The following is a 12,441-nucleotide window of genomic DNA, read 5'->3' as shown; positions in this document are numbered from 1 at the left end:
TCGAATTCCTGTTCGGTTAAGGCTCGTCACCCCTGAGGCAGCTGAGCCTGCACTCATCATTGCATACGCAAAAATCTGTCTCACACAAAATTCAGAATTTTTATTAGAATAATTTGCGAATTACAACCTTAAAATTTAACACTTTTGCGAATTACAACCTCAATGTTTATTTTTTACGAATTACAGCCACCAAAGTATCAAAGTTTACAAGTTCATGCCAAAAACACAAAATTTCAATCACTTAACCTAAAATTCCGACCACCAAAATGGTCAGAATTTCGTGTTTAATTCACAAAAGTGCTAAACTTTAAGACTGTAGTTCACAAATTATTCTTTCCATTTTAAACTTTTATTCCGAAAAAATTCAACAAATTAGCTTCAGAAAAAAATAATTTGAAAAATAAGCTTTTTTTAGCCTTATACAAAGTTGTTTGAAATTTAAAATCTGGTAAGTAAAGTTGTTTCAAACAATAACTTTAGTCCCGAATTCAACTAAAAATTTGTGTTTTAGTTTTCCGATTGGAAAATTGTTGTCTCAAACAACAACTTCAACTGTCATATATGCCTATTATTTTTATCCCTTTTTCATTAGGTCGTTTCTAAGGCTAGTTTTGAGGTGCAACCGCTTAGGGCCTAATTCATGAAGCGGCTCAAATTGAGTTAATCCTTATAATTAAAAGTAAGTATTTGCGCTTTTAGCAAGGATCTAACTTGCAATATTAGGTTTTTCAGTTAAACGCATGAGTACTCAACTAAATAGTTGGAGAAAAAATAACCGAAACTTTAATTATATGAGGATCCTTTTTTATTTCTAAAAATTGTTAGGAACGACATTATTTCCCAAAAAAGGCAATTGTAGGCAAAATTGTCATGAGTCATGACTTGTATAAAGACATTAAAAACAAAACTTTCATGCAAGATTGATTGCATTTCTAATTTGTTTTAGGAATGAAAATAAAGTATGACACACCTGATCACCAGCATAGATAACCCATGCATAATTTTGAGATGGGATTACAATAGCTTTCTTCCTAAATCTTGACATACTAATTCCTAACTGAAGCAAAGAATGAGCTGCTACTGCTGCTGAAACTCCAACCAGATACCTATGTTGCACCAATTTTCATTAACAAAACAATACAACATCCAATTTAGATTTACACCAACGACGAGTAATCGAGTATAGGCCCTCGAAAATAGAGAATTTTAAATATTAAATGATTTGTAATATATTATTTTTGAGATAGAATATGTGGTAGAAAGTTCAAGTCATCAATCATTTAAAAATTGTAATATATTAGTTTTGAAAATTTGAGAGTTTTTTCCATTAACAAAATTCATAATTCCACAAAATCCAAATTTTTATATATGTAATCATAGCTAAAATTCTTCGATACTTAAAAACCCAAAACCCTTACAGATTGTTTGGTTATTGATATTAACGCATTAATAAGAGTCGGTTTTAGTTTTGATTTTTATAAAATATGTTCAATTATTTCCATGGAAATCTAGCTTGCACCCTCAAATGTATTTTTTTTCCTAATTTTCCAAAAGGGGATGATTAATGATTGAGAATAAATTTTGTGCGAGTATAAAACGTACATCATAAACCTTCTCACATAGTTTTTCTAGCAAACTTGCATTAAATTTCATTATCATTCTGATCATTCAATAGAACAATCAAATGAGTCGCCCCAAAATTAATTTGTTTTCCAACATTTAATAATTAATCAATTTTCAATACCAAAATGAAACAGCTATAAGTGAAAAGGAAAGTGGTGTATCCGTGTATATGACAACCCACGTACAAATAAACCATTAATAAAAAACAATTAAAAAATACTAATTTTTTATTGACATTGTCTCACCACGAGACGATTTCAAATGGGTTAACCTAATTAGATTTTGTTGTTTTTTAAATGTTTTTTTTGCTAATAGGCTACTTGTATGGGTTCGTCTCATAGTGAGACGGTTGAATTGACATCTGCAAATGAAGCAATTTTTTAAAATAATTTGCGCAGACACAATTTAAACCGTCTTACGATAAGACGGCTTCAATAAAAAATTAGTGAAAGGAGAAGGAAAGAAAAATGGAAGTACTCTTACTCAAAAGAGTCGGAAAAAGACCAATGAGAGTAAACAGGGAGTTGAAACCCATAAAGATTAAGACTAGAAGTTTGCTTAGCAGTCACCATTAAAGACAGTCCTACAACAGAAGTAACTAAACATAGCAACCTTAAAACAACATGAACAGCATCAATCATTGCAGGCCTAACTTTCCGGCTAACCGGAAACGGAGAAGGTGAGACTAATGGCCCACTCATAGCCCCCATTTCCACCCCAGTGGGTGATTTTGTGGCAGTATTTTTTGGTTCAGACCCATTTTCAGCCATGAATGTATGTATGAAAAGCTCAATTTAGGTTGAAAAATTGAATGAAAATATGATGTGGGTTATGAAAAATGATTGAAAAGAAAGGGGTTTTTAAAGAAAGGGAAGTGATACGCTTGGAAGAAGAGTATTGGAGGAGCTTTGAAATTTGAAATAGCTTGTCTTGTACGAGATATCTTACTAGGAAACGGACCATATAATTATTAGACCGTGAGTTTGTGACAATTCGTCACATAATTTCACCGTGATTCATTTTATGAACACACGACACCCTTGGGTTGGGACCACAAACTCACGGGTTCATTGTTTCTCATAACTATATGGTAAGGTTCATTGTTTTTCAAAACCATATAATCGTAGGTGTGATACCTCAGATTTAGCTTGAAAAAGGATTGGTAGACTACTCATAACAATAAAATTGCATCTTCTTTTCATGAGAGCTCGTTTGCTAAGAACTCTACAGTTAAGCGTGCTTAATGGGGAGCAATCTTAAAATGGGTGACTTCCTACGAAGTTTTCTTAGGTGCGCACGAATGAGGCTAAAGTGCGCTGAAAAGATTTGTGTTGGTCTGTGGGGTCAGTCTACAGTCTCCATGAATAGTCACCAGCAGTCCGAAGGGCCGGGGTGTTACGGTAGGAGGATTAGCTTATCCAATATACATGCAAGTCCACAACCCACTATTTTATCGATGTAGGATCCTTTCTTGTATGAGACAGTCTTACAATGAAACGGACTATATAATCAGTCCATTCCTGTGACAGACTTTAAAATTGTAAATTTTAACCCACTAAATATACATAAATTAGTCTAACAAAAATAATTTCACCATAAAACTATCCCATTTAAAAATTTATCAATTTGAAAAAATGTGAGAATATGAGAGTGTGGGCTGTGATCGAGTATTTTTATGCAAGTTTGTTGGGCAAGGACACGAGGACACGGTTTGGGTTCCCGGGGTTTCTATGTTTGAATGGACAAATTTTGGTGGCATGAAATTGATGCATTACTTATACTCTTGTTTTGGGTAACCATTAACCAAGCAAAAGGCACGCATGGATGGGTTTCATTTTTGTGTCCCCAACATATTTTAGGATAAAAGCGTTTTAGAAGATTATTTTTCGCTTTTTTAATTTCGTTGCATTACGAAGATTAATTTGAAAACTAATGAACTACAATACTACGGATTTTTTACAACCCTTTCTAATCCTACAAGATAGAAGTACTTCAAATAAAATATTATTAGTAATAACATTACTATGGAACTAGAAAAATCTCAATACTAAGCCTCACCGTCTACGAAACACCTCCTTGTAGAACAAGTTTAAGTAGGGTTAAAAGTATGTCTATAGGTGATGAGCTATATTATATAATGATGCAACATAATCATCATGAGCCACCTAAAAATTGAAATTTTTTTAAAGAATCTGTGTAATTTTAAAGATTATAATATTTTCTAACAATATTATATTCTTAAACACTTAACATATACTACATAATTTAATAGTAAAGCTTTTAATTTTTAGGCGTTTTATATGATCGTACTTGTTGAACATATTTAGAATATAATGTAGAGATAATCTAATTAGAGAAAAATTATTTTAAATATATGTGAAGTTGTAGGCGATGCGTTAAGCATAAAATTTATGAAATCATAAACAAATTTGCAATCTAATAAATTAAATACTAGATTAAATTTTGGGAGAAAATGCTTAAAAAAATATTAAAATGGGATTTATTGAGAGTGACGTAGTGTGTCTTAACGTGGAACTATTCTTTCTTGGTGAATGGTCTTGTTACATAATAAAAAAATCATACTAATTAAAGTTTTTTGCAACATAGAATTTAATGACATTTCTTATAAATGTCACTATAGATTATAGTAACAATTATATATGCCACGAATGGCCAAATAAATCGTCACCAAATCACTTAATAGAGGAACTTAAAATAAAAATCAACAATTATTACATTAAATATATAAAATCAGTGTCTTTTTTTAATGTCACTAAATCTAATGTGACGAAAAGTTAAATTTATTGTAGTGATACAATGTATTTAATTGAAATATTTACGGGAACTAAGAAAAATTAAATATTTTAGATAGTGTATATATTATTTTATTAAATAATATATTTAATTGAAATATGAGGACCATTACCTTTAAACAATGTTAAAAAAAATTGTGGAAAAAATTTGAAGACATAATTATTAAAAATATCAAAATAAAATAAAATAAAATAAATTAATTATATCTAAAATTATAATTTAAATAAAACTTTTTTAAAAAATAACATAAAATAACAAATAGAAACAAGTTTAATTAACTAATACTTGTAAACGAAAAAACAAAGTAGAATGAGTAGCTAGTGAGTGCCAATTGTTCAATGTTGATTCCTTGACGGGCAAGTGGAAAACTACTATAGATTTAACAACCTAAGGCAATTAAAACAGCTACTCTTCAGGATTCAACTTTACTCGTGACCAAACAGTACACATAGGAATTGCTTCTTACTTACATGTTTGTTTGTTTCTTTTAACTTATTTATAAGAAAAAAATTCTAATATCATGATAAATAAAGAGAGAATAAATTATGTCGATAAAGTTAAAAGAGAGTTATAATATACGTATGAGACTAAAAGATAATGATGAGTTATTGTCCAAAAATAAAATAATGCAAAATGAAAAAAACAATTCAAAAAGATAAATGATACCAAATGAGAGGGGTGTAGAGAGTATTGCTTCTTATTAGGACTCTCTATGTCCCTCTTAACTACCAACATGTGTTTTTTTGGTGAAAATTGATAGAGAGAAAATTGAGTTGAAAAATAAAACAAAAAACAAGTGAAAAACATAAATTTGTGTTTAAGACGGAGATATAAAAAGCATAAAAAAACATTATATATTTTTTATGTCAATAAGAAAAAATCTAAAGTCGATATACAACTTGATTAACTTAATTGTAAATGTCACTATATACACAGAAAGAATACTATGTTATTAATCTAATAGATGTTTTTAATTTATAACATAATATCATTTTTTGTATATAGTGATAATTTTTTTTTCTTATCCCTCTTATTATAGATTTTTTATTTGATCTTACACACATGACATATATATGACATATAATGAGCTAGGGGGTTTAGACGATGAATATAGTGCAATGCATTTGATGAAGGTAACTAAATATATCATACATCTATATTCAGTTAGAAAAATGACGTATAATGAAATATAGCTAATATTGAGCATGTACAAATCTATTAATGTTTATTCAAGATTCATATAATTATTTGTCAATTATATTGACATTTTCTTTTGATTTTGTTAATAATAAGTGAATAAAATTAAATTAAATTAAAATGTAAATTATATATTCGTCGAACTAACTTACCCTGCGATTTGCACGTGCACCTATACTAGAAAGAGTACAATGTTACTTTTTTAAAAAAAGATGTTACTAAAATTTCTCAATTGCCTAAAATATTGAAAGTAGGAAGGAGAAAAAATAAGTAAAAAAAGAATTTCTAGCAAAATTTTCTAAAAAGTATTGAAATAGAAAAAAGTATTGAACTACTGCATTCGTTCCTTAACAAAGTTTCCACAAAATATGTTTACGGGAAGTAAGAAAGATAGAATCTTTTAATATTAAAAAAATATCCTGAATAATCTCAACTATTGTCTATTTGCTGTGAATTATCCTAACTATTGATTAATTCTAAATGATTCAGCCTTTGTATATTTGTTGCTGACAACACCTATATCACATTTCAACCAGTTATTGTAGGTACCTACAACCAAAAAAGAGTTAGGTTAGACCAACGAAAAAACAAAAGGAAAAGAGAAAAAGTGATGTAACGGCTAGTAGGGACCACAAATACTTTATAAAGTTAGAGGGAAACAATGGGACTATATGTAAAATATAAAAAATGTTAAAATGAAGTTAATGGAAGATATGTGAGTACTATAAACATTATTAAAATATTAAAATGAAGATGAAGTATCATACCATCCGATCCGTCGATAATGAGGTGCTCCCAAATTATGATGATTGCCAAAGGTATATTTTGTTCCATCACCGATTATCGTAGAGTTTTGAAAATCACTAACCAGTTGTTGTTGTTGAAGATTACTAATCAATTGCAATTGTTGTCGTTGATCATCACTAATCAATTGTTGTTGTTGTTGAGCAATACTAAACAGCTGTTGTTGTTGATGAGCATGAGTAATCGATCGTGGTTGTTGTGGAATTGGAGGAAGTGGGTATTGTATCTTTTGTCTTCCGATATCTATTGCTCTCCGGTGTGTATTAGAATGCTCATCTGGCTTAAATGTTGGGCTCGCAGAGTTTTGAAAATTACTAATCAGTTGTTGTTGTTGAGCAAAACTAAACAGCTGATGTTGTTGATGAACATGAGTAATCGATTGTGGTTGTTGTGGAATTGGAGGAAGTGGGTATTGTATCTTTTGTCTTCGGATATCTATTGCTTTCCAGTGTGTATTAGAATGCTCATCTGGCTTAAATGTTGGGCTCGCAGAGTTTTGAAAATTACTAATCAGTTGTTGTTGTTGATGAACATGAGTAGTCGATTGTGGTTGTTTTGGAATTAAAGGAAGTGGGTCTTGTTGCTTTTGTCTTCGGATATTTATTACTTTTCGGTGTGTATTAGAATGCTCATTTGGCCTAAATGTTGGGCTCGCAGCGGGCCTATATTCGGGTAATAAACGATTCGATTTGTATCGAACCCCACATGCATTGCACAATGACTTTGGACCCATTGGTCCGCTCCTCCATTGCGGCGTCTTAACTGCCCCACAATGCTTACACTTCAAATCACCTTCTGGCCTTTTCTTTGAGGATCTTTTCTTCAACTTTGGTTCACTTCCTAAAGATGCAGGATAGTGAGAGCGTTTGCTCTGGGCGCTACTAGAAGTTAATTGGGTGAATTCTAATGAGGTCATGTCGCTCTGGTTAGACACGGTATTAGGAGTGGATTGAGTGAATGACAGTGGGGTCGTGTCACCCTGCATAGATTCGGTATTAGGAGTGGATTGGGTGGATGTCGGTGGGGTCGTGCCGCCCTGCTTAGACCTGGTATGAGGAGTGAATTGGGTGGATGCCAATGGGGCCGTTTCGCCCTTGTTAGACCTGGTATTAGGAGTGGATTGAGTGAATGCCGGTGGGATCGTGTTGCCCTGCTTAGACCCGGTATTAGGAGTGGATTGGGTGGATGCCGGTGGGGTCATGTCATCCTGCTTAGACCTGATATTAGGAGTGAATTGGGTGGATGCCAATGGGGTCATGTCGCCCTGGTTAGACCCGGTACTAAGAATGAGTTGAGTGGGTGTCGGTAGGGTCGTGTTGCCCTGTTTAGACTCGGTATTAGGAGTGGATTGGGTGGATGCCGATGGGGTCATATCGCACTTGTTAAACCCGTTATTGGGAATGGATGGGAATTCGATGAATACAAATGGGGTTGGGTTGCACCTGTTAGGCCCTTTTGTAGGATTGGATGGAATGGCCAAGCAATTGGTTGCAAAGGAATCGTCCATGAGATTGGGTGTCCATTTCATCTCAGCTGTATCATCAAACTGTTCTTCACATAATAATAAAATCATTAATCAAATAACTTTCCACAATTGATAAAGTTTAGTAATTAGTAATTAGTAATTCATTCATCACTTAAATTTATTATCTCGCACATAACGATGTCAGATGTAACACTTTCCATAAGTGGCTTTAACCATTTGTAACATTTTTTCGCAAATGAAATATAAATAAAATGTTAACAAAAGAGGCTATTAGGCGAGAAAAACAGCAAATATCGTACCATAAGAGCCGAGGATCAAGTTCGTCATGAGGGGACTAATCACATTAGATGACGATATTATTTCCTTTTACCTGATAATAGATTTAAGGTGTAGAAGATTGACACTGCTGAAAAATCCCTAGATAATTTTTTAGACTTATTTATAACTTAACTATAACATAAATATAACACTTATCACTTTATTATTTTTTATAGGAAAAATAAAAAAAAACTATCTAATTTATAGGTCTATTTGCAAAAAACTACTTAATGTGATATATTTCTCTGCAAATGACTACCACTTAACAAAAAATGTTAATTGACCGTTAAGTTTGAGGGTTTGACCAATTTGAGAGGTTAAGTTGTCCATGTGGCAGTATCTCATTGGTCCTCGTATTTTTAAATAAGTACTTGTTTCAACTGAATTTTCGAAAGATTTACTCCCTAAGGGTAATACTGTTACATAGACAACTTAACCTCTCAAATTGGTCAAACCCTCAAACTTAATGGTCATATAACATTTTTCGTTATGTGGTACTCATTTGCAGAGAAATATATCACATTAAGTAGTTTTTTGCAAAAAAAAAAAAAAAAAAAAAAAAACACTATAATTTTTTGCAAATAAAGTAATAAACCTATGAATTAAGTAGTTTCTTATAGTTTTTCGTTTTTAAATTGCTTATATATCGTTTTCTTATCATTACTTTCTCCTTCAAAATGAGTTTCAATATTGTCAACGTTTAATGATTTTTTGACTTCTAAAAATATACTAACATTGAATAAGTACTATACATAAGCTATTTTTTTTTTCAAATTTTGACAAATTTTCTCAACTTTTTCAATAATTAATTATACATTAATTCTGATTTTAATATTAATAATTGATCATTAATATTATTATCTTGAATTATTTTGGACAAATTTTATTTAATATCAAATTTCAACTTTACAAATTTTCGAAACATAATACTCATACTATTTTTCATTTAAAATACTTTTAAAACATTCCTTCTAATCAATGCTATCAATTTAGTCAAGCAAGTAATTTTATAAACAATGAGCACCACGTAGAAAATACGAATTAAGAATTAAGATTCACAATAAATTAAACAACATAATTTCAAAAAATAATTTTTTTATCTAATTAAATACTATCACTTTAGTCAAAAAAGTGATTTTACAAACAATGGTGTCCGAATTGCAAATACTAAATTCAAAAACTAAAACTCACTTTGACAAAAATAATCTATCTTAAAAGACTTTTAGAATATTCTTCTAATTAATTCTATCATTTTAGTCAAAGAAGTGGTTTTACAAAAATGGTCTCTAAATAAAAAAATATGAAGTTCAAGAATTAGGAGTTACAATAAATCAAACAATATAACTTCACAAAATAATATTTTTTATTAGACTTCTAAAATATTCTTATAATTAATTTTATCACCTTAGTCAAAGAAGTGATTTTACAAATAATGGTTTCCAATTGGAAAATTAGAAATTCAAGATTTAAGATTAAAATTAACGATAGATTAAAATATAATTTCACAAAAATAATTTTTTTTATATAAGACTTCTAAAAAATTCAAATTTATAAGACATTTAGAATATTCTCCTAATAAATACTATTACTTTATTTAAAAAAGTAGTTTTATAAACAATGGTCTTCAAATAGATAATATGAAGTTCAACAATTAAGTTTCACTTTCATCAGAATAATCTTATTTTATAGACGTGTTGAACGTTCTTTTAATTAAATCTACAAACAATAATCTCCAATAAAAAATACGAAAATTCAAGAATTAAGATCCCAATAAATTAGACAACATAATTCTACAAAAATTATATTTTTATAAAGCTTCTAAATTATTTTTCTAATTAATTCTATCACTTTAGTCAAATAAGTGATTTTAAAAACAATGGTCTCCAAACAAAAAATACGAAATTCAAGAATTAATAGCATGATATATTAAACAACATAATTTCATAAATATAATCATTTTTAAAACTTTTAGAACATTATTCTAATTAATTCTATCACTTTAGTCAAAGAAGTTGTTTCTAATATTTGCGAAAGATTATTCAATGTATTGAGGAGATTGATGGAGATGTTACTCATCGAATATAAGCAAGTTGGCTTAAATGGGAAGGAGCCACCAGCCTACTATGTGATAGGAAGTTTTCAGGTAGTTAAAAGGTAAATTTTACTGAATGTTACTCCCTCCGTTCTTTTTTGATCTTCCACTTTGGATTTTTCACACATATTAAGGAAAATAGAATCTTTGGGTTGTAGTGGGTATTATTTTAATTAAATAGTAGTGTGAAGTTGTAATGCCCCGAATTTTTCTCTGTGGCATAATTTCCATTTTATTCATCTTTCTAGTTACTTTTCTTTAAGTCTAGTTTTTAATTTAAAATAATTTATTATGATATTATTTGTGGATTATTATAACTATCTCTTTTATGCTTTATAATGTGATTTAAAAGGAGCGTAAGTTATTATTATTATTATTATTATTATTATTATTATTATTGTTGTTGTTGTTGTTGTTGTCGTCGTGTTAATATATTATTTTCATTAAATTTATGTACTACTATTATATGTCCTAGGTTATTTATTTTTGGACCAACTTGTGGTAACAAGTTTTAAATTAGGATGACTAAATATATTTTTTTTTTTTAGTACACTATTATCATGATAAGCTTTTAAAATTAGTGTTTAATTAGGTTAATTGATTCTAATTTATGCTTAATTAATTGGTACATTCTAGAATGGAATGAATGCATGAACATCCTTCAAATCTTTTCATTTTCTTTTCTTCAAGTTGATTGAACTTCCTAATGCTCATAAATTCTCAACCATTATGAAGAGTCTTTTGGGATGGTTTTTCCCCTCCTATAAATACTAGCCTATTGTTATGGAAATTTTCATTCATTCATAAACTAGCTCATAAACTTTCTTTCTCTCATTCTTTTCTCTCAAAATAAAAAAAAAAGAATACTTGCTTTATTTTTCTTCAAGTGTCAAAATATTATCATATTTTTGGGTAACTTTTGAAGACTTATTTTGAATTATTCAAGCTTACTTCAAGGAATTTATTTTGCAAATTATTTGGGAGATTTTCTTGGAGTTTTCTTTAATCTTCTAAAGATTATTACTTTCCTCCATTATCCAGGTAACTAGATTTTTCTTCACTTAGTTTCTTAATTAAACATAGAAGTCTTGTTTAGAATTAATTAAAATTTAAATTGATTAATTCGGTTTTATATAGTAAATTTTGCTTTAATTATTTTCGTGCATATATTATTGTTATTTTAATCTTCTATGATGTGTTATAACATAGATTAAATTAGGATTGGTTAAAATTTATTTTCGTGATTTGAATAATTTTATTTTAAATTATTATGAAAATCTGGAAAATCTACACTTCTTATTAATAGTAATTTGGCTGTAATTTATTGATTTTAATTTATTTCCACATTATTTTAACACTAAAATATGTTACAATCAGTAGGTAATAGTGTAAATTAATTTTGATGAATTTGGGTTTAATTTTACAAAATTATTATTTAATAATGGCTTAAACTAGTTAATTTGAATTTTGTGAATTAATTAAGGTTAAGAGGAATTAAAATCTGATTTAATTTATTAATTTATTATTTTTGGTCATGTACCTAATTGCTTGGTTATGTGTTAATTTCATGTACTACTTATTTATTTAATTAGATAGTTTATGACCATTTGTTGTTAAAGTCATGTAAATAGAGAACTTGACTTTGGCATTGACTTTGACCATGACCATTGACTTTTATTGACTATTATAATGGTTATGTGATTTTATTTTGATGGTTTATAAAACTGTTTTGTTGCTTGTCGACAAGTTTATACTTAAGAATAAAATAACATTGTCTGTAGTATATTCTTGCCAAGAGTTGTAGTAAGGTGTATTCTTGATTAAGTTCGAATTATCCTTATTCCAAACTCAGACATTACAACTTAAACTGTATGATTTTGATCTTGATTGGTTTTGAACTACTCCTTTGGAGTTTTGGTATTTTGGAAACGGTCATTGTGGCCTTTGGGTTCTTAAGGGTAAATCCATAGTGGTTCCTTATGAACATTTGATTTGGTTTTGGAATTTGACTTTTGGGTTCTTAAGGGTAAATCCATAGTGGTTCCTTATGAACATTGGTTTTGTTGTTATTTGGAAATCGTTGGGTAAGTCCATAGTGGTTCCTTCG

General features: G+C 29.5%; 1 protein-coding gene across 1 annotated transcript in view; it reads right to left on the bottom strand.

Annotated features, from left to right (window-relative positions):
- LOC130799766 (CASP-like protein 3A1) overlaps positions 1-2,515 on the bottom strand; it is a 2,847-nt gene extending 332 nt beyond the window's left edge. Inside the window, exons 1-3 of the mRNA XM_057662997.1 lie at positions 2,107-2,515; positions 971-1,106; positions 1-75 (exon numbers count right to left, since the gene is read on the bottom strand). The exon at positions 1-75 is cut by the window's left edge and continues 332 nt beyond it. Of these exons, the coding sequence (XP_057518980.1) occupies positions 1-75; positions 971-1,106; positions 2,107-2,393 (498 nt within the window). The 5' untranslated portion in view covers positions 2,394-2,515. The remainder of the gene's footprint in view (positions 76-970; positions 1,107-2,106) is intronic.
- Positions 2,516-12,441: the final 9,926 nt, after the last annotated feature.

The sequence above is a fragment of the Amaranthus tricolor genome, chromosome 1 (genome assembly GCF_026212465.1).
Source record: "Amaranthus tricolor cultivar Red isolate AtriRed21 chromosome 1, ASM2621246v1, whole genome shotgun sequence".
NCBI classification, from domain to species: Eukaryota; Viridiplantae; Streptophyta; class Magnoliopsida; order Caryophyllales; family Amaranthaceae; genus Amaranthus; species Amaranthus tricolor.
This window is presented reverse-complemented; position numbering and strand designations above follow the sequence as displayed.